A 23734-nucleotide genomic window follows, 5' to 3' on the forward strand; every position below is an offset into this window, starting at 1 on the left:
TGGCCCTCCTGATACCCATGATGTGAACTGAGAAACCTTCAAAGGCCAAGTGAGATGCCAACAGCGCTGAGGGTGGTGAAATTCATCATCTCAAACTTCATAATTTTGGCTTATTAGAAGCTACACATGTCATGTAAGAGATCATTGTTAACTACCTGCACCTGCTACAAGTGAGCCGATAACAGCCAAGCTAAACTACAGTGAGATTTATTTTGCGGCGAGGCAGAAACTGCAGCCAAAACACGACCAGATATTCAATTCAACAAGCATGCACAGGATGTCTCATGCAAGGAACCTATAAAGAAAGAAAAGCAAGAGTCTGTTCATCAGGTTGGGGTGAGTTGCACACATGAAAATGAAAAGAAAACAAACGGCAAAGTCTATAAGTGGGGAAGTCTATAGCCGCTTCTCAAAGTCCAGGCTGCAGCGGAGGAAGGCTGAGTTTCTCAGTTGCTATGTTGTGATCACACATCCACACAAACCTGCCTCAGCCAGCACTGTGTTGCTTTAAATGTTACATCACTGATAACTGCTTAAAAATATATATCAAATACATCACAAGTTTCAGTTTGTTGCTATGGTTACATATTAAATTACATATTGGTGGACAGATGATGATGTTTTAGATCACTGAAACGTTTTGTCAGTCTCCTCCGTATCTGGATGTGACATCACGTCGTCTACAGCTTCAGAAACACCGAAACTACTGGAGAGAGTCAGAAATACAAAGAACACCCAACATAAAACGGTGTGAGGCTCTTAGGAAAGCAACAGTATTTCCACTGTTAAGAAGCTAAACACCATGGGGAAAAAGTTCAAATAATTTATTCCAACACATAAGATGTCACCGACATGAAGAAAAAGCTCCTAAGCATAAATGAGATGAAATTAAAATGCCTGGATGAGCGCATACTGAGCGTGTAAACCTGATTCGAAGCAGCCTTACCTCGCCGTAACTATTGGACACGTCCGACCCCGTCCCGCCTGGTCCTGCTGGGTCGCCCCGGCCGTGCTTCCCGACACTGCTCTGTCAAAGTCCGAGCGCCGCCTTGCAGGATCCGATCATGCCGCTCCCCTTCCCTCGGCAAGGTGAAAACTACATCGAGTGATGGGAGGTTGAACACGATTAAAAACACCCTGACTTGAGGTGAGAGCAGACTGCAAAGATGGGTCCTCACATGAATCCACGAGGCGGGTCTCGCTCCCCGTCGCCTGAACCGCTCAACACTCAAAACAAGTCCCGTGTCAATCAACCTGAGCTGTGGGGGGGTGGGGGTCCATTTGTGCTGTTGATCCTTAGTCCAACAACATGCAAGAGCAGCTTCATGAAGAAACACAATACAAAATAATCCAACCATACACACGCACATCAATACTAATATATGTAAGTATATACAAGTACTGGTAAAATCCAGTATTTAGCTTAAGAAACAGCACCAGTAGCTGTCCTGAGCCACTTGGAGGGAGTCTCCTGAAAAACAGCTGAGCTCTGTTTTGCTGGGTTTATTGCCCCTCTCCTCACACATTCCACACTTTCCAGAATAAAGGCATAATTTGGGGACAAATTCCTCCAAAGCAGAGCGATTGAAGCTCGCCCGAAGCGCCACAAGGGATGAACTGTTCTATATGAAGCTTATTTGCGGTCATTAAAACTCCCTGGCTTGACTGCAGAATATTTATTTCCTGGCAAAGCAGCGACTGCAACGGGCAGCTCGCTTCAAACACTGCGCGGAGCGGCAGCGGCGGGCGAACCAGACGAGGTGAAGTGAAAAGAGAGACGGAGTTGAGGAGGCCGAGGACTTTCCCCCTAAAGCCTTGGACTGGATTTGACACGTTCATCGCTGGTTTCTCTGCGGTGTTGACATCTGTCTGTGTTTGATGTTACCGCTCCGCCGAATTGACTTTGACTTTGATCGTGTGCTCAATAATAATAATGAACAAATGCATGAATGAAGCATCGCAGCACATAAAAGTAAATATACAACAGGTGGTTTTGGCCGAGCCATCTGATTGGTCAGACATCGTGATCCTGCTGCGCCACGCCCCATAAAACACGAGGCTTTGATATATCAGGGCTAGTTGGCATCGTAACTTTTGCTCTGTGGGAATTACCCGCACAGCTGAGAGGCATCTCTCCCAAATATGATAGCTTGGCTCAAACTACCTGTTGTATAACAGCACACAGCACTTTCAAATCTGTAATAATTACTGATTGCATGTTACTGCCCCCCCCAACCCACCTCCCTTTTTGGGGCCTCCACATATATGTGTGTGTATGTGTACATATATATATGGGTGGATAACTTGATTACATTTCATAACATCTCTTGCCCAACATAATTACCCTACGCCTATTTTCTCCAAATGGAAACATGTGTAGCGTGTGCACATATGTCCCCCTGCACCCCTTCCACACTCACATGGACACACACACACACTCACATAGAGAGAGAGAGAGAGAGAGAGAGAGAGAGAGAGAAACAAGAAACAAGCTCCGCAGAGGCAGGACAATTTGGGGATTTGGGAGGTCATGAGAGAAACATGGAAGAGATTTCGTCCGGACAGCTAAAACGATCCGCCGGCGTCAGGCTCCTCATCTTCGTCTCGGAGGACGGTCGGCGGCGAGGTGAGCCCTGACGTGCGGGGCGATGGCTGGACGCTCGCACGGGGGGAAAAAAATGCGCTCACGTGGACGGAGCAGGAAACAGGAGTCTGCTTCGTTTCACCTTCACTCCAGCAGCCGTCTGCCTGTGAACTCGCTGCTTTCACACACTCAGGGAGATGTTTGCCTAGAAAACCCAGCTCCTAACCCTAAGACGATAAAATGAGATGTGGCTCGCTGCACTGCAAAAACTCAAAATCTTACCAAGATTATTTGTCTTATTTCAAGTCAAAAATGTCTTATTCCTAGTCAAAATATCTCATTACACTTAAAATAAGACATGATCACCTCAGAAGTAACTTGTTTTTAGACGATTGTCTCTTGTTTCAAGTGAAAATTTGCTTGAAACAAGTGAAAATTTGCTTGTTTCATTGGCAAAATTTGTTTCTTGTTTCTAGCTAATTTTCACTTATTTCAAGTGAATTTTCACTTTTTCCACTGGCAAATTTTGCCAATGAAAACGGCAAATTTTTCACTTGTTTCAAGTGAATTTTCACTTGAAACAAGTCAAAATTGTCTAAAAACAAGTTACTTCTGAGGTGATCATGTCTTATTTTAAGTGTAATGAGATATTTTGACTAGAAATAAGACATTTTTGACTTGAAATAATCTTGGAAAGTTTTTACGTTTTTGCAGTGTGGACGGTGAAGTTGTTGAGCAAAGATTGATCAAAATCAATAAACAGAGATGGCAAAGAACAAGAAAATAAGGTCTGTGTTAATAATGACAATTATCCAGTAACACTACCATCGCATTTAAACCCTTTGAGTTTTTTTTAGTGACTCTGTGTATGCTGGTGTGTGTGTGTGTGTGTGTGTGTGTGTGTGTGCACGTGTAGTGTAACTAAACCATCACAGCTCTTTACCCAAGTCAACAGTCTCACTTATATCGCCATTACCTTCTCCATTACACTGTAATCCACTGTAATGTCACACATGTGAATCAAATATTATCTCTGCAGGGGTGAGTATCGCGTGACCCGCCTGACGTCTCCCTCCGAGACACCGGGACACGCCGGGCCCGTGTTTGGAGTTCGTGTTTTGGTTGCGATAAAGTTTCCTAAGAGCAACATTCGTATCTGGAACCAGAGCAGGGAGCTAAAATGAAATTAGCTCTCGGTGTGATAAAACCACACGGGGTGGTGCTACCTTTCCTGCGCTGATCCGCCGCTAATTGCAGCTAATGCCGTGCATGTGAAGCCCGTGTTTTCTCTGCGGGTTTAAGATAACATGAACTCAGAGCCGATGTGTTCTGAACGGGTCTTTGCTCGGCTGCTTTGTGTGCCGGAGGTTTTCTCACATGCAGAGGAGCCGGACAGGCAGGGCAGCCACGCCATGCCCCGTCCAAGTCCTTTCACTGGTCAACGTCCTGTCAGGGTTTTTCAATTCTTTTCAGTTTTTTTGCACACACACACACACACACACACAAAAGTTGCATTAGACAGGTTAATTCCAGTTGAGACGCGTTTCCTTTGAAAAGGGCGGAGCCGAGGCTTGAGGTGCTTTTCTGCCCTGAAAGCTGGAGGCAGTGCTTCCTGAACCCTCACAGGGTGAAATCCTCTGACATCATGCAAACTCTCTTTTGGCACAAAAAAGTGACTGTCCAGTTTTGCCATACCAACGCTACAGTCCCTTAGCGCCTATAGGGGAGACTGGGGTAAGATGAGCCTTCACTTTCAAGAGTAAAAAATGTTTTTTTGGAAATAAATGTCTAACCACTTTACCCATGTGGTTCTTACCTTCACAGACTCCATGAAATGATGCCTTCCTCTTAAATATTTGGTCAAATGATCAATGTTTTTTACCGTTTCCTAGCAACAGGGGGTGGCTCAACTTACCCTAGTCTCCCCTACACTGCAAAAAGTCAAAATCTTACCAAGATTATTTGTCTTATTTCAAGTAAAAATGTCTTATTTCTAGTCAAAATATCTCATTACACTTAAAATAAGTCATGATCAGCTCAGAAATAACTTGTCTTTAGACAATTTTCACTTGTTTCAAGTGAAAATTTACTTGAAACAAGTGAAAAATAGCTTGAAACAAGAAACAAATTCTGCCAATGGAACAAGCAAATTTTTACTTGTGACACAAGTGAACAAGTGTAATGCAATATTTTGACTAGAAATAAGACATTTTTACTTGAAATAAGACAAATAATCTTGGTAAGATTTTGACTTTTTGCAGTGTAATCAAAGCAAAGGCTTGCGCTTTGCCTCTTTTATGTTTTTGTGGGAGTTTTCTTCACAAAGCTTCCCAAAAAATGCTGGGGGGTGATTACGAACCACCAAAGACTTATCGGCTGTATTCAAAGCTGCCATCTGCCACCGTGCTGCGCTGTGATTGGCTGGGAGCTCCACACCTGCTGCCCAAAAGCCGACGCCCAGAAGAGTCCCGAGCTCAGAGGGCAGGGTCTCTGCAGACACACACACCAACACACACTGCTAGTGCCTCACAGTCATTTCTGTATGAGTCTATACATTATTTTATTTTATTAAAAATTTTATTTTTATTAAAATTTTATTATTATTATTATTTTTTTTTTTTTTTTCTTTTTTAAGTAAATCCTGCTCAGTCTGCTTTACGTGCTGAGCCTGTCCTCTGCTGCCGCTGCGAGGAGGCAGAGCGTCCTGCCTCTGCATTTTATATCAGTGATGAAAGTTTTGTTAACTCTGCCTGAAATTACAGCCCACATCCACACTTTTTACGAGGACGGCGCTCTGTGACTGTGCACTGTGTGTCTTATTAGTCTCTTCTCTTGTCAGTGCCGGTGGTCTGACAGATTCCTGACGGCGTTAAACGGCGCTGACACCCTGTCGGCCGCACGTCACTCGGCCAATTTGCGGCCGTGTTCGTTATAGTTTGTCGCTGGTCCTTTTCAGACAATCCGCTCGTAGCCACACCACACCGGCTCGACGCATTAAAATCCTTCACCTCTGTCAGCGAGTGTGAGCCAGCACAGAGTTCAACATGCCGGCGAAGCGCTGCAGACACGAAGAAATGTAAAAAATGTCCGTTGATCCACCACAGCAGTGGAACAAAACAGGACACCCTGTTTTCACACTGGTCGCCTGAGGTTAGCTAACAGTTTGTATGATGTATGACCCTTTTTTTTTTTTTTTTTTTTTTTTTTTGTTGTTGTTGTGCTGCCTCTCTCCTTCATTCCTCATTCTGTTTATACTCCAGTGGGTGATTTCCTACATCTCCCAGAATGCCTTTCAACCCGCTCCCAGAACAGGCATGAACTTGAACTCCACTCAGCTGGAGGAGAAGCGCAGGAGAGACGCTGATAAATATTGGGTTCAGCAAAAAGAGGAAAGTTTATTTTAATAATAAGCAAAAGTGTGGGAAGGGTTGAACATCACAGATGCAGAAGCTGGAGCAGGGAGGAATTTTCCTGCAGTAAAAAGGCTGATATTGGTCGGTTGTGTCGCCCCATCCAACTAGAAAGAGCATGTCAGCGGAGGGTCTGGTTTGCATCTATCTGTCCATCTTCCTCCTAATTTGCCCCCCGTCCTCCTCCTCCCCTCCCCAGCTGTGACGTAGCCCCGCCCTGTCTAGAAACCTCCCATTATGTCTTCATTATCAACAGCAGAGCAAGGTACAGCTACTTAACCAGAGATAAAAGAGGGAGAGGGAGGAGGAGGAGGAAAGAGAGAGCGAGGGAGAGAGATGAACTAAGAGACGGAAAGAGAGAGAAGTGTTGAAAAGAGTAAATCAGAGATAACTGAAGTTTAAACCAGGAGGGCAGGAAGGAGAGAGGGGAGTGTTAACTTATGCATTAAAGACAGAGAGAGAAAAAAGAGAGAGAGAGCGAGAGAGCGGGGAAGAGAGATCTGAACCTTCGCTGGAGAGAAACGAGAGCGAGCGAGAGAGCGAGCGAGAGAGCGAGCGAGCGAGACTGACCCACAATTGGCCTGGCAACCGCAGGTAGGATGAACAAAAATTTTGATCCTATCTTGTCTTGTTCGTGGAGCCGCAGGGAGAGGGCATGAGCGGGGAGAAGGAGAGCCCAAAAACAAAAACACAAAAACAAAAGGCGAGGAGGGGGGGGGCTTTCAAGTTCAAACGCTTTGATGATGTATAAGAAATTGCAACTCCTAGTTTTTTTTTTTTTTTTTATTCTATTGCAGTCGCCCTGCGCCTTAATCTCAAACGTCAGAGCGAAGCCAGATTCCATTAACGTCGGCCCCCTCTCAACTTGTTAAAATTCCTCCTTGTATGTCATCTGCTTAAAAGGGATTTTCACAGATGTGGCCTCTGACCTTTGTTGAGTTTGGTGCAGATTAGTCACATAAAACGTAATCTGCGGCTGTTATCGAATATACGGCATATAGCGAAGGGGAATTAGTCGCTGATGAGCGGAAACTCGAGGTAAACAGGTTTATTGGGGCTCGGCGCGCACGCCGACCCGACGCTGATCTGGGACCAGGTCGGGATTTGGACTGAGGATCCTAAAAGTTTCTGTGAGTTTTCAGCCTGAACGCATGTGGGCCGAGGCGCTTCTGTGTCCTCACACACACACACACACACACACAGAGAAAAGTGGATAAACTGAATTTAGGTGTGTTTACATGAACACAGTCATTTGTCCTCTCAGAGTGTTGATCCTGTGGAGCTCTGTGGGTAAAGCGAGGAACACAACAAAAACCATCCATTTTAAAAAGTTCTTTTGTCTCAGATTGACTGTTAAGATCTTGTTTTTTCTTCAAACGACGTAAAAAAAAAAAAAAAATCTGATGATGGGATTAGATAATCCCACTGCATTTGTTCATTTGTTGAAGGATTTTTTTCTGGGAACTCGTAGAGAGGAGGATCAGCCCGCTGGGGTCCAGAAAATGACATTTAGAAAATTCAAGAAAATTCTGGAAAAAAATTGATTGGCGTCGAAAACAAATTGTGACCAGTGAACGTGACGCTGAGCGGCGTGCTAATGCGGAGAGGCTGTTAAATCGCAGCGCTGGGGGGAAATTCAACATCGAGATGCGCCGCTTTTACCATAAAACCCAGGTAACAAAAAAAACAAAAAAACAAAACAAAACAAAAACAAAAAACATGATTTCATCCAGTTATGTGATCTGCGATTGCCCAATCCCACTGCTGAAAAACTGGGCGCTGAAATCGGTCACAGTAAACCTGATCAGTGCATTCCTGGTGGTGCGTTCACTTCCATTCTGTGTCGCCAAAACGAAAACATCACACACTCGTGTTACTGCGACGCACTTTGGATGAAAACACACACAGAATGGCACAAAGTGGTGTTCTTATATTTATTTAATATGTATTTTTACATCACTTACAGCTGTTTTTTCACACAGTGTGCATGCATGTTCATGTGTGTGTGAGCCTCAGTAACTCAGCAGGATCATCATCATTACAATGAGAGAGTAGGTGTTATGTAACATTCCTGTGATCCTTGAATAGTCGCCGTTGTGCAGCGGGAAAATGGGCACCTAGAGCCTCACAGGAGGGCTGCTGTTACGGAAAATAAAACTGCTGGTCAAGTTAGATGGCGAAGAAAATCCACATGTATTGGACCCGAAAACGCTGCTCCTTGTTTCAGGGAGTTTCCTGCTGTGATAAACGGCTCAACGGTGATGCTGATCCAAATCAAACCAGGAGAGAAAGTCTGGAAAACGCTCCTCTGTCAGATCCTTGATCTTTAAATCTTGTCTCCATCGCTGTGTTGTTTCTGCGCCCTGCTTCCCACACATCATCTGTCCGTCAAACTGCGTCAGCGGGACTGTCAAATAGACGGCTGCTGCCGCTCACGTTCACTGTAGTGCCCCTTTATTTTTGTTTACTCCACACAAACGGTAAAACAACAAGAAAAAAATGGCTGAAAACTCCCGGTTTTCCACCAGAATCGGGACTGCGGCCGTTGAAGCAGATGACGCTGCTTACTGGGAATTATCTGCAACGATGGAATAAATCTTTGAGCGATCCGAAAATGAACATCTCATTGTGGAATGAAGCTCCTCACGTGGCTTCCAGTTGTTCTGTTTTTTTTTTTTTTTCTTTTTTCTTTTTGCCCAGCCCAGGTTCACCTGTGGAGTTTCACTGAAATCCTGACCTGCGAGCATTTAGTTATTAAAAGTTCGGAAAATATAAAGCACCGACAGTACAGTAAACACACAACAAGCAGCACTTTTTTCTGCAGTGAGGGCATTATTCCCCTCTAAATACCTCGCAGATTAGCGTAATTTATGTCTTCCTATGGCACCAATAATAGATAAAAGGTGAGCAGGTCTGGAGCAAGCCCAGATGTCAGATAGAAGAGCCTGTCAAGCTGATTTATCTTCCCGGAAACCATCAGCCCGAACCTGCCAGGAATTTAAGGGGCCGGGGCGACTGAGGGGGATAACCGGCCACGGATGCATCATGAGATCTCAGATTCCTGGCTCTGATCTTCTCATGACTCTCTAAACACGGAGAGAACGTCTGATCCTCTCCGGCAAAGCGCCACTGACCTTTGACCTCTGTACTGTTGGTTGTTTAGGTTGCTGATGTTGGGGATTTACGGAGGTCAGGCTCGTTTTGCTGTCGGTCGGCGCGTTGTGGTTTGGACCTGCAGGTTTAATCCACCTGTGCTGACAAGCAACTGACCTGCTGAAGCGCCCTTGAGCAAGATGCCAAATCCCACCAATCGGACCTGTGACCCCCTGAGAAAAAAAAAAAATAATAATCCGCTGCAATGTATCACACTGCATTCATCAGCCCTGCAACCAAACCCACAATTACAGATGTTCTCACAGGAACCTGAATGCATCACAGAACAAAACACAGGTGGTGCTAACACGCAGAAAATTTGTCCAAATTAACTGCGGCTGACATTTATTTAAGTGACACACGTCACTGATTTTCTTTTTCTTTTTTCCTCTTAACAAAAGTAACTTTCTGTTTGTTTCTCATGTTGAATACCCAGCAACGAGGCAGCTTAAATGTTTCTTATTTTAATTTCAAGGACATTAAATCCTGTTTTCATTGACGTTTTACAGTGTATGTACCATGCTGCAAGGAATAACAATCTATTAAATTAATTAAATTTATTTATTTATTTATTTGTGGGTGAGGTAGTGCTTTAAAGGGATGGATAAGAGGATAACTGATTGGTCCAGTCAATCTCAGCCCCTAACACACCCCCCGTTAACATATTCATCTCTGTTTTTTGTGCTTGGCCACATGAAAATAGTGTTGAGAAGAGCAGGCTGTCTGGGATTCAAACCTGCAACCCTCCGCTGTCAAGCCTGCTTCTGTCCAACCAGAGCTCCTGCTGCTCTGCAACTCTCTGCCCACTTTCAGCAGCAGTAATAAAAAAAAAATACAGTTTTAATGGTCTGTTTTATTAATGATTTCACAGATTGTCTTGGCGAGCAAAAAAAAAAAAAAAAAAATCTGCAACAGTTTAGACATGCATGACCAGCGTAATCCATCCACAAGCAGCTCAACCTCTCGTGCTTCATTTATCAGCTTTTTCATACGTTTTATTTCGTGCTGTGATTTCATAGATGCAAACATGGTGGGATGGTTCAGCATAGTGTGTGTGTGTGTGTGTGTGTATTTGTCTAGAGTGACAACAGAGGCCAGTTTATAGACCTGACAGGCTGTTAAGTTGAATTACTGTACCTTCCCTGGCAATTACGATTTTAAAAAACCTCCTCTGATGGAAAACTAAATGACTGTACAGCATTCAGCATTCAGGGGTTTGGCCTCTCGGGTCTTTGTACGTTATCAATAATAACTCTAGTTCTAAAAGCAACAGGTGGCCAGTGAAGAGGGGCCAGGATTTGGTGAAATGTGGTCATGTTTCCTGGTCCCAGTTAAAATCCTGGCAGAGCATTTTCAACGAGCTGGAGGCGATTTTTTCACACTGATGCCAGAGAGCAGAAGAGTTGCAGCCTAATGGTCGGGTAATAGAGGCGTGGATGACTGTTTCCAGATTTTTAGTCGAAAGAAATGGTCTAATCCTTGAAATGTTTCTGAGATGATGAAGGCAGGAATGAGCAATTGAGTTATCGTGTTGGTCTGGTCTGAGGTTTGATCAAAAATGACACCAAGGTTTTCGGCAAGGCTGAGTCATAGAGTCAGACAGAGAAACCAAAGTTGGCTGTTGTTTTTGTGCTGGCGTGATCTGGATCTGTGATCACAGCCACTAATGGACATAACAAAGACGATTTAGCCGGTTGACGGGGTCACCGCGCATATAAATCTGAGAATCATCTGCATAAAAATGGAAACTCAGTGTTAGGTCTTCGTGTAAAGTGGCCAAGAGGGAGCATGGAAATGGAAAAGAGGATCGGGCCCAGCACTGAGCCCTGGGGCGCTCCACAGTGACCGCCTGCGACACAAAAACGCCAATAATTAAGGAAGGACCTGAGTTATTGTAGAGCCCCCTAGTGGTGAAATGCACTAACTCAGCGAACACTTCAGAACGTCTCAATTTTCACATCGATGCCGTGCGTGACTTATGGCAAGTTTCAGAAAATTAGCGTCGCCTTCAAATTTTTTAAGCAATTTTGGGGGAAACGGTATGGCACATGAAAAATCCGAATCCAATTTCCACTTAGGTGCAGATGTACTGTGTAACAAATTTGACGTTGTTTGCTCGAAATTTAGAGGGAGAAGCAGCGAAACAAACTGTTCTGGACAAAATGCAAAACGATGGAAAATTGTCTCTGAGACTTCCATTTCAAAAGCGATAGGCCAAAGTAAAGGTAAAGTTTGTTGTTATGGCACCACCATCCGGCCAATCGGTTTAATTTGCTGTAGCTGTTAAAGTTTCAGACAGTCACATAGTTTTAGGGCAGAAGAATGAGAAATCATCCCTAAACCCACAGTTTTTTTACAAACTGCATTTCAGAAGAGGACTTTCTGCATTTTTACCTGTTCTTTATTTTGTTTTTCTCTCTGTCTGGCCTTGGTTATTGACAGACTGACCACAGAGTGAGGCTTTGTGAAAACCTTCATTTTAACTGCTATATTTATATATATATATATATATATATATATTTTAACTGCTGGTTTCCTTCAATATTTCAAAAATGAACAAAAAAAAAAATAGATAATAGTTACTTTGGAGGGCAACATAATTTCTCCCAACAGGAAGTCCTCAGAGACTCGGATGTGCCGTCCATGAAATAACTGCTTCAATTTGGACAGGCTAGACATGCTGTGTGTGTGTGTGTGTGTGTGCGTGCCGAGTTAGCAAAAACACAACAGAGTGAAAAAGGGGGGGGGAACATTTGAAGTTTTGCCAAGGCTCGTCATGCAGCCGCTCCTCGCTTCGCCTCCCCGTTTTGTCCCTGGTGAAAATGGGTGACATCTGCCTCGCCGCGCTCCATCTGAGGCCCCACTGGAAACGAACGCAGCTTCAAAGGGCTCCGTTACGAGTCTGACGCCGGATCTGCGGGGCGGGCGCGCAGCTGTGACGAAGCACAAACATGGAATTCAGGTTGAAAAAGTGCAGCGATGAAATATGATGATTTAAAAAAAAAGAAAAAATAAAAAGAAAGAAAGAAAGAAAAACATACATTAAGACGTGAAAATGCGTCATTTCAGCCAGTTAGGGACAAATACATGTAAATATCTGTGTGTGTGTGTGTGTGTGTGTGTGTTTGTATTCACACACACACACACACACACACACATATACATAGACATACATACATACATATATACACACACATACACACACACACACACACACACACACACACACACACACACATATATGTATTCATACATGTAATTTTCTGTCCTTTGTTCTTTAAAAACGTGCTCACGAGCCACTTTGGGCTGCGGCGCTCTGTTTTTAATTTTGCTTCCAGTTTCAGAAATTCCAGCTTAATTTATGGAATGCATGTAATGACAAAGTTGTGGTTTCTTCAATCGTTTTGACTCAAAAGATATATTATTTCATTTTTTATTTTCTGCATACAGGTTAAAGCTAGTGCGTACGTCCATTTGTTTGTGTGTGTGTGTGTGTGTGTGTGTGCGTGCGTGCGTTGGCAGCCATATTGAAGGAATTTACCGGTCTCTAAATTACAGTGAGCTACCGGGCTGTCTGGACGGAGCCGACCTGCATGAACGACTGCATTAGGAGAACGAGGCCGGTGAAACATTGAGATGCGCTCATGTTTAATAGAGGCCTCTGCTACAAATCTATCAGGCGGCGGCGCGGCCTCGACACGGAGCTGCAGAGGAGAGCCAGCTGCCGGGTCATGTGCAAACGTGTGAGCAGCAGCTGAGGAGGCTCATCGTGGTGTGTGTGTGTGTGTGCGTGTGTGTGTGTGTGGATCGGCTCAGTAAAGTTCTCAGTAAAAGTGAACAGTGTGATGAGGCTGGTGTCGCTGAGCGGCGACAGAAGAAGCGAGTCTCTGCTCCAAATCAATCCGCTAACCTGAACCGAGACATTTTGACGAGAAAAGAAGAAGCGCCATTTTTTTTAATTTCTGTTTGAAAGACGAGCTCTCTGCATCTGACACTTTATTGTCATTTTTCATATTAGCGACTGTAGACAGGAGTGATTAAGTCTGGCACATTTTTCACATCCGACCTCTGCAGTCGGACCGAGCGGCGCTAAACGCGGCGTCACGATCCTTAACGGCGAATCCAAACTCTCTCGCCGTTTTCTCGTCTCCGCGGCGCCGCAGCTTTGCCCGCCGCCGCTGAGCGAAAGGAATTTAGCAGAGGGATTTGCAGAGGAAGCTCCTGATGATCAGAGGAATAAATGAACAAATCAAGTGGACCAGCAGATAATTTGGTTTGTTTCTTAACTTAAGTAATGAATTTAGCCACATGTATTTATCTATATGTAACATACATATATATGTATAAAAAATATATAGATTTAAGTGTGTAAAACCGAATCGTAAAAAACTGTTCAATCCACAACACACACACCACAACGTGCAGTGTTACACACACATCAACTGCGTGAGAGCCGTCTAACACACTGAGCTGCTGAATTAATGAATGCACTGACAGGGTTTTTATGTTTGTGTTAAATTGTCTCCGGAGGATTTTGTGCTTGAAAGAAGATATGTTGATTTCATATTATTATCCCAAATAACTGAATGAAAAAAAGTTATTTTTGCGAATGAGACAAAATGGAATTTGTGTTTTTTTTTTGTTTTTTTAAGGTACAAAACAAAACAAAGTGAAGTCGTGACCCGAAAAACGGGACACAAACTGAACTGTGGGTTTACTGAAACGCTACACCCTCTAATGTGATGCAGAAGTCAGCGTGGCAGGAGCAACACGCTCGCTGCCTGCCGGCCTGCCTGCGCTGCTGGTCCATGACGCCGCTCAGCTGTTGGGGTTGAATCTGGCGAGATAATCCTCGTGTGTGTGTGTGGCGGGCCGGAGGACGAGGGACGGCACCGAGCCGGCGCTGCGACGGCGGCGACTTGCAGCGATCGCTCAGATTCTGACCGTCACAACACATTCGTCAAGTTTGGTCCTCCCTGCTGCTCCGAGATGAACAGAGCAGACACAGATGGGAAAAAAAAAACAGATTTTGAGGGACGACACAGAGCTGAAAAATAGCTTTTGAAGGATGCAAAACGACACGCGCTGGTTTGAGTTTCACTTCCGGTGCTGGTTTCGGTTCCCTGGCCTCCAGGAATGGCACGTCTTTGTTCTTCTGTAGCTCTGCCATTGTTTTATTCAAGTTATTATGCTTAAGGCATAAAACAGCTATGCATGTAGTTTTTTTTTTTCCAAATTAATTTAAGAATATTGTTTTTTTTTCTCAAACTTATTTTTAAGCTGTTCATTTCTCTCATTTTCTTCCTACAAAATGAATGTAAAAGTGTAGGCCAGCCTGTTTTACACATTTATGACATATCTGTTCCATATCTGGCCTTTAATCATTTCATTAGTTTTGCTAAAAAAACAACCAAACAAAAAAAACAAACAAAAAAAAACAGATTGCTCTTCTCATTCTTTTTTTTTTTTTTTTTTATTAGTATTAGTTTAAGTGGTTTGGTTTTTCAAGCTAAAAGCTGACACTGACAAAATAATCCAGGCCCCGTCTGTTAAAAATGTGAGAGTGCAGCCAGCGGCCTCTGCAGCGATCAGTGTAAAAGCAAATGATAGCGTTTATTGCCGACTTCCACGGTGATGGAAATTACTGGAAATCATTTAAAATGAGAACCAGGCTGCCGAGACGCTCTGATGTTTTGTCCTCTAGAGTTTCCTGCAAACCTCTCTGCATAAAACACAGTTACACTGTGTGTGTGTGTGTGTGTGTGTGTGTGTGTAATTTCTACCATCCAGCCCACTGAGGATCTTGAAACGTCAGATGTTTCATGTTTGAATGAACCAGAATGAGAAAATTTGGTTAAATTCTTATTCTTTTTTTTCTGGCTGCCATTTATTTGGAGTTTTTATCAGAGCAATCCACCAGGCCGCAGCAGACTGTCTGCGTATTTAGGAATCTACTGTATTATTTTTTATGCCACCATCCCATATTTCTAATATTCCATTTTATAATCCTCATATTTTAAAATAGAATTTAGTGTTGTGTTAAACTTAATCCGGCAATAAAACTTGTTCTAATTCACATTTTTCAGCCCGCTGTCTCATCTGCACAAAACAATTATTTCCTTCTTTTCTTTGACTCCATTTCAGTTTTAATAATCATATTTCATCATTGTCATTTTTGAAATTTTGTTCATGTTGTAGATCATTTTGTAGATCATTTTGTGTGTTGTGATACACCACCCACACTAAACCAAATGGAAATAAGAATCACTGGAGGAAGCTGATCAGGTTTCCCTCCACACATTTCTTTTTTCCCCCTCTTTTCTTAATTCATTCATTCATTCATTTAGTTTTTATTAGTGTCATTAAAATATTGTGAAATTGCGTGCTAATGCAAAATTCGTTTGGGTTGTTTTTGTTTGGGACTTTGGTCAATCTCATTTTACAGCGCTGGCTTCTGGGTGGCTTTTATGGTGTGTAGGAACAACGTGTGTGTGTGTGTGTGTGTGTGTGTGTGTGTGTGTGTTGGGGTGCGAATGGTGCGACGTGAGGAATTCAAAGCGCTGTTACTCAGGTTTCACTGTCAACGCCCTGTAACTGTAATTCTGGTGACTTCCATGTTGTAACCTCAGCTAAAGGCTTCATGCTGCTCTGCGGTTTGAGGAAACTCGGCCTCTCTCTCACATGAAACCTCGTCTTTTTGATCTAACGCCGATGAAAAGCGCTCCTTTCTGTTCGCGCTGAATTTAAAGCAAAAAGCAGCAAATTTCTACAAACTATACCATTCAGATATTTTTACTTTCCCACAGTTTTTTTTTACCCTGCTTTCCCACACTTGCTTTAAACTGTAACCCTGATAAAAACGTCTCAAGACGTATTTGAGAACGTATTTTCTCTGCCTTGGAAGGTCACAAAGCTTCAGCACATGCAGTGCGGTGATCTGTCTCTCTCCTTTCTGTTGGTAAGGCTGAACTCTGACCCAAATCATTTAGCTCAGTGTGATTTATTCTGTTTTCAAGCACGGCTCAGCTTGTAGAGTGAGAGGGAAAAGAGGATGACACATGACCCGACGGTGATGATCCTGGATTCTGGAGACATCACATCACACCGCCTCGGCATGCCGAAGGACGCGCCTAAACTTCACTTCCTGTTCCTGCCATCGACACCAAGCCCAAGAGCCACGGTCACCTCGTGCAGCTTTTTGCCGCTCATTTCTAACCAGGCGTTGCGGCTGCACGCGGGCGGAGCGCCGCTTAAATGCCCCTTGAATGACGGACGGATCAGCACGGCAGCAAAAATCCACTCGGTCCACAGCGGCATATTTTCCTCCACTCGCTGCGTTCGCTGTCTCTCTTCCACCTGAGAGAGTCTGCTTCGCTTTAAGGCGCCGCTCTGAGCCGCCGTTCTCAGAAACGTGCCGACGCTCGGCGGCCGCTGATCGCCTGCTGATGTTCAGGGCGGCGTCGGGTCAAGCTGCTTCACTCCATGTTGTCTGATGTGGCTTTCTGCTTTAAAAGAAACACCTGAAGCTTCTGCCGAGGGCGTCCGGGGGGTCCGCCTCACAACACGACTCACGCCTCAGCTGTGAGGAAGCAGAGACGCACAAAACTGTGAAGCCTAATTTCCTTTTTAACACTTTTCCTTCCTTTTTATTTTTTGAAAGTTCACACCATACAGTCTCAACATTTTCCAGTCGTTTTTTTCAAGATATTCACCGTATTAACAGTGTATCACTAAACCTGTGCATTGAATTCATAAATCAGTTGAAATTGTTAACTGTAGCGCCCCCTGTAGGCTCATAGATAATCCCTTTGGAAATGGTGGGAGGTGAGGTGAATCATTCCTCCAGTAGCCGTCGAAAATCTGATCAGGTCGGTGTCTGATTTCTACATGATAACAAACAACACACACACGTGTGCGCGCACACACACACACACACACACACAAAATTGAAGCCATCTGAGAATATTTTTGGTTTTATTGGTTTTACTCCACATTTTTCTGACCTTGTTTGTTTTATTCTGGCCAAACATGGCACAGTTCGTTTCCTCTGTGATTTTAATTTTCACGTTTGCTGCTCCACGTCTTGTTTTACTGCTGATTTTATTAACCTCTCTGAGTCTTTCAACTTTGAACAGTCTGATTCATAATAAGGGACACAGTCTTGAACTTGTGCTGTCTCACGGTTTCTCTCTAAATAATATTGAATAGCTGGGTTTTCATGTCTCTGAACAAAAGGCCGTGATTTTTAATAACTCGCTCCTGGGCCGTCTGCCTGAATCTGCTCTCGGTATTTTTTTAATTCCAAGTCAGCCGGCAGCTTTTTGCAAAAAGTTCATCACTGCTTCTTCCTATAACACACATACTCAGCAGGGTATCTCTGTCGGTGCTCTGTGGGCCAGTTTTGGCAGTAAATGTCAAATTATTCTTCATGCTACTGCCCCTCTTATGTTGAAACAAATAAAACATAAAGCGCTCTCTTTTGTTTGAGCCCTGCAGCTGCAGAACCGTTTACCCGATCAATTCAAACTCTGTGTCTTCTCTAAAATCACTTTTTTTTTAATCAATCACATTTTTATTATGTGTTTTATGTTCAACAATTTATTATGGTTATATTTTATTTCCTACTGTTCTTATCTTGATGTTGTGTACTATTATAAGGTGTTATGTAAAGCACTTTGTCACAATGTTTTGAAAAGTGCTGAACAAATAAAGTTTTTAATCACACACACAAATACACTCATTGGTCATGGGCTCACCAAAACTGGCAAGGTTCATCCTCATGGGAGCATGAACGTGCTCATAACACGTCAGGGCAGTCTGATCAATAGATTGCGAGATATCGAAATAGACATTTTGGCCAAAGCGTGGCGCTACAGGAAAGGTGATGGTGACACTGAAACTGATAGTGTTCATCCTCATGGGAGCATGAGTGCACGCAGCACATTACCTGGCCGTCTGTCTATTAGGCTTAGCTTGTGTTGTGCTCAAGTCAAATGTTTGACCTGAGGGTGACGCCAGAGGAAAGGCCATAAGGTTACCACAAGAAAGAGGATTCTTCCTTTGAGGAGTGTCAATGCAATTACCAATTATCATGGCGATCCACTGATGACATTTCCTGAGATCATTTGTGCGATGTTTATATTTTAGTTTTAGAGCAGCGGCACCAGGGGAAAGTTGATCCTCAGTCACGTTTCGAGGGGAGCGTATTTTATATTGGATTAGGTTTGTTTGTAATGTTACCTTTTGCAGTCACTTGGTGTGCAGTCTGCGCTCCGAGGCAGGTTGGGTGGCAGATTGGTTCAAACAACCAACTGTCACCCAAGTTTGACTCCAGCACGAAGCAACTGTGGTGTTTGTGTTAAATATTATCTTACCATAACCAAGTGGTTTGTAGGTCTAAACCTAACATTTCCCTGACCATAAACAAGTGGATTTGCTGGCTAAAGTAGCAGAACTACCTAAAATGCTGCTCAACATCATATACAAAATATGCTGATTCGAAACATATTCGTGATACATGAGAAACAAACATAATCCTCGGACATAAAGACTAATGGACCCACTGACCATCCAGGCCTCGTCCACCAGTGGGGCGAAATACCCCAAAGTGATTTGTACTTCTCCGGTGGCCCAAATTTAATTACTGTGGACTCAGATGCATAACTCCATGTAATCTGAAGGAAAGAAGTTATTGTTCTTGATAAGGGCATTTGAGGACCAGTGCACATATTTCTGTATTCAGGAGTTTCTTCAACAAGTCCAACCACTACATGCCAAATTCCAAGTATGAATTCCAAGAATTGTTTCTCGGGGAGCCTGGTATGTGTGTGTGTTTGTGAGACAGAAAGAGACACAAAGAGGGAGAGAGGCAAAGAGAGAGGCCACTCACAAATCCAAATCAAATAGTAACATGGAGTTTAAACCTGCAGTAGGTAACTTTGTAAATTAGCGATCCAAAGGGGCAACGACCATATTTTAAAGTTTAAGGGGCTACGCCGCCCGGAAATCCCATGTGGTGTTGTCAGAAAAATTAAGTGTCTTTTTCAATGTGTGCGAGGCTTTGATGTGGCAGTTCTTGTGATATTAGGGTGATTAATGATCATCAGTTCATCATCAGCTCTTTAGTTTTTTTTTTTCAGTATGTCCACCAGTTGTGAATTGAACACAGAAACCAGCTTTTAAACCTGCAGTAAGCAACTTCAGAAGCATTCACAGCCCTGAAACTAACTCGTGCTTCATGGAGACTTTTGTACTTTTGTGATTATCTAAACAAATACCAAGTGGCTAGGCCCAGTCTTTTTGCGGTCTGTCACCTCTTTTCTCTGTTGATTGTCAATTTGAATTGTAGCTCCACCCACTCCCCCCTACAGTATAAACCAAGCACTCTCTTTCCTCCTTCACCCCCTTTGCCTTAAAATTCATTCAAAACATCTCTGAAATGTCATATTCTGCAGATAAATGGATCCAAATTTCAGATCAGTGGTGCGAGTGCCTCAGAGAAGTTCATTCAAAGCAGCGCCACCTTGTAGCTCAAAGTCTGCGGCTTCACCACAGACAAAATAAATCCATAAGGAGTCTTGTGAAATATGTCCCTCATTTCAATCCCAAAAATGCATTTTTTTTTTTTTTTGCCTCAACTTATTTGTAAGCCAAGCTGCCGTGAAAAAGAAGAAACAAGAAACAAGATTGACTTTGTTTGTTTTGTCACTGGATTTTGAACTTCACCACCCTCTAGTGGTCAGAGGTTGTTTAGTGCAGCTTTAAACCATTGGTTAGCAGATTAATTATCTTAGGCTGGTAACACTGGTGTATTTTTACATCTAAATATTGCTATTTGCAGCTTTACCAGAGTGGCAGTTCACAGGCTCAGATTCAGTGGTGAGCAGCATAAATCTTTGTAAAGAAAAATGTGTAGTTACTGTTGCTGTTTTTCTTCCAGAGGAAGATGCATGCCTGCCTGCTGATAGTTTTCCTGGCCCTCGCCACTACAGGCTACTTCCTGGTCTCCGCTCACATGATCCCTGAGGACAGGCTGTCCAACAACAGGAGCACGACAGCGAACCCCCTGTCTCAGAGCGTGTTGGCAGACTCACAGCCGGTTGTCATTGTAGGTGAGTTTGAGTTTGTCAGTGAATCAGAGAGGCTGGTTAGCCTGCACAAACAGCATGCTGGTGACCTCACCGTGACCAAACGTTTGGGCTGTGGTTGTGTTTGGAAAAAGGGTGGGTGTCAAAGCCTGACTGAATTATTACAAACCATCAAATGAAATCCCTGGTGGTATCCTTTTTTAGTTTACTGGGAATTTCTTTGTTTTGTTCTGTTTATTTCAGTTTTGTGCCTATCCTGCTGGGTCTCTTTTACGAGTGGAAAGACAATTCCTTTGTTCCTGAGCAGCTTCTTTTCACCAGCGCACTATATTTATGTATTTGTGGTACAGTGGAAACCACTTATAGTGATTTTACAGTGGTGGACTCTGCTTAAATGCAGTTTAACCATGCCAAGCTGGTGCTTTGTGTTTGCATTGCTTTACTGTTACTGTTACTGTAATTTGAATATAATGTCAACGACCATAAAATTTCAATTAAAAGATGATTCCCAATGAAATGCCAAGACCCTTTTATTAGCCAGGTATGGCTACATGTTTTTGAGAAAAATACGCCAGCCCCTATTAGAAGTCTATTTCCATTTGTCCATTTCATTAGTATATACTCATGTAGTAAATACACAAATGTCACAAATTGTCATGTCGAAGAGAAAGAAAGAAGAATACTTATTTAATTATTAATTTATTTTTGGTTATTATAATCATCTGTCCACACAGACATGGTCACTATAAGCTTTTTCCACCATACAAATTTTCATCAACCAATCACATTACGAGCTACACTTGCTATAACTGGCTTACTTGTATTTGAAATCAAATGTTTTTCTCTTAATTTTGTTTGATTTGGTTTTATATTTAGCTGATAATGTTAACAATTTCTTATTTTTTCATCAGCAATTAATTTTTTGCTAAACAATCACCAAATAATAGTAAAATAATACACATAACTAATTGCTAAACATGAACAAACATCCTATTTTCTGATAATGTTCAAGTTTTGTATGGTATATTACTATTGCTCTGTTGTTTATCATCATGTATGCAGATGACACTGTGGTTGTTGTTGGTTTCTTGCTGTGTGGGTTTCAGGGATATCTGTATTTATTTTTAATATGTTCTCATTTTCAGAGTTACCTAAATCAGTCAGGAAGCCCAAAAAAGTAAAAAAACAAAAAAAGGTAAGCTCAAAAATCATATGCTAGAATTGCATATCTGTCTCCAGGTTGACGTTTTATGACCTTTAGTTTGTAATGATTCCTTTATAAACCAGAATTTTACTGTGTATGCATTTTCACAGTGCACACATGATGCAAATCCTGTATGTTGTGTCATCATGCTGTAAATTCACATATTTTTTCATTATACTAATATCTTATTAATTAACAGTTATTTGATATTTCTTTAATTATTGAAATATTCAGGCTTTATATCATCCATCTCTTCTGTTCATATTTTCCTTAAGCTCACTGATTCTTTGGCATGGTCTGCATAAATGTCATAATTAGTATAACTTAACACTTTTCAATTATAATTTCTGCATTCTCGTACTGTAACTGGATTGTGTCGTGCTTGATACGAGGAGGTGGAGGTCCACGCACTTGGTGTGACATCACAAAAACCCCCGTGGGGAAACGAGTCACAAGTCAAGGCAACACTGACCAGCCTCTCACATTGATTGGCTGAGAGGGGTTTGTCACATGACAACAGCATTGCCAAAAGGGGGTGGGGCATTGCATAAACAGGATCATAACTTCCACCTGCAGCCTTGGTGGAGATCTGAACACGACCCAGTGCCTTCTTGTTAAGATTCTGTTTTCTTTGCTGTATCCTGTTACTACTGAAATTGCTGCTGCATTGAACCAACAGCCCCTCAGCAGAGTTTGTGTTGTGTTACTGCTCTTATTGTCTGCTACTGGTCATTAAATATATGTCCTTCATTTCGCTGCTCCTCTCCAGCAGAACAAGCTCAGTATGAAGAAGCTGCGTCCTCCTCCTCCTCCTAACTGCGTTCCTCTGTGGGGAAGCTGTAAATCGCCGGACAATGTGTGCTGTGAATTCTGCGCCTTCTGCCAATGTCGGCTCTTCAAAACTGTGTGTTACTGCCGGATGGGAAACCCACGCTGCTGAAAACCCAGCAGCACCTGCCCCACCCAGCTCCACGTCCACAGAAAACCTGTTTACTGAACATGCCAAAGAGGCATTAACCTATGATATTCATATGTATATTGGTGTGACCGTCAGGTGACATGTTACCTGAAGTTCATTGTTCAGTATTCACCACAGATAACTACATCATGTGGAGTGTTATTTCCAGGCATTAAAATCAAGATCTGCGTTAGTTTAGATGATATTTAGTGAATTCTGCTTTCATGCGCGCAGTCGTCTTGTCAGAAGAGGCGTCTCAGCTGTTCAATGGTGGAAGTTTCATTTTGGAATTGAACAAATTCACAGAATGGAAAGGCGAAGAAATGTGATAAATTACAGCACAGCAAATGTTTTTACGTTTTGAAACATTTACAATACAAACATTTTCTGTACATTTTTCCCTTTTATTACACAGACACTTACCAACATTTGACACAAAATCCCATTATTATTATTGTTTTTTGTTATTAGAGGATAAATTAATTTACTAGCCTCTAATGAAAAAGTCAGTATTCCAGACAGTCCAGCAAGGCTGTCTGGAAGAGTAATGCATTTTGGGCACATGGTGGGGCTAGTGAGTTTGATTCAAAAAGAACTATTTGGATTGCACTGTTTGACTGAGATATGACTGATGTGAAATTATAGATATTATAATGTGTTCAGTGGGCAATCAGTGTTCAACAAAGCTGTGTAATAAATGTTGTGCACCTTATGAAATCTCCATGCTAAAGTGAACAGCTGGAAGTGAACACTGCACAGTGGAGACCAGGCACTTCTAGTCTTAATCCTTAAAGTTACTAATTTGTGATATTTTTATAAGCTGACAGGCCCAAACCTCTGAGTCCGGTGCAAAAATGTTCTGCTGAAACTGAGATTCTCCAAGTGACTAAATCAATATATTTATATCAGACCGCTGACTTTTACAAACAAGATTTATCTCAGTTTTGCCAGAATAACTATGCAGAAGCAACATTTCATTGAATTTTATTTCACTTTAACACTGTTAGTGGATCAGTGTGCAGCATCATGCTTTTATTTGGTGTCAAATGTATTGTGATTTTATGAAAGCTTTTAAAAATAAAACCGCAGTACTATTTTTTACAACCAGCCTCTATATTTTTTATCACAAGTTTCTAGAAGAAGAATTAATATCAAGCATCTCATATCTCATTAATTAGTAATGTATGAGGTTTTTTAAAACTCTTTAGCTTTGATCCAATCATCTCATGGCATCTAAACAAGATGAAACTTTCTTTTTACTTTATTTTATTTTATTATTTTATTTAAATCAATTTATCCATAGGCTTACATAGATTTCAGGTCTTTTGTTTCTTTCCA

At 42.4% G+C, this 23734-nt stretch overlaps 2 protein-coding genes across 3 annotated transcripts in view; both read left to right on the plus strand.

The window, feature by feature from the left end:
• LOC115359829 (zinc finger protein 585A-like) overlaps positions 1 to 23734 on the plus strand; it is a 1044768-nt gene that overhangs the window by 440803 nt on the left and 580231 nt on the right. The gene's annotated exons all lie outside the window — the stretch shown is intronic.
• Positions 211 to 22378, plus strand: asip1 (agouti signaling protein 1). 2 transcript variants are annotated; one of them, XM_030052401.1, is made up of 4 exons: positions 211 to 336; positions 20087 to 20258; positions 21380 to 21429; positions 22208 to 22378. In XM_030052401.1, the coding sequence occupies exons 2-4, from the start codon at positions 20093 to 20095 to the stop codon at positions 22376 to 22378; spliced, it is 387 nt and encodes a 128-aa protein (XP_029908261.1). In that variant the 5' UTR covers positions 211 to 336; positions 20087 to 20092. The 2 variants fall into 2 exon arrangements, with proteins under 2 accessions (XP_029908261.1, XP_029908262.1); XM_030052402.1 differs by lacking the exon at positions 211 to 336 and adding an exon at positions 6524 to 6588.

The sequence above is a fragment of the Myripristis murdjan genome, chromosome 5 (assembly GCF_902150065.1).
Source record: "Myripristis murdjan chromosome 5, fMyrMur1.1, whole genome shotgun sequence".
Classification (NCBI taxonomy): domain Eukaryota; kingdom Metazoa; phylum Chordata; class Actinopteri; order Holocentriformes; family Holocentridae; genus Myripristis; species Myripristis murdjan.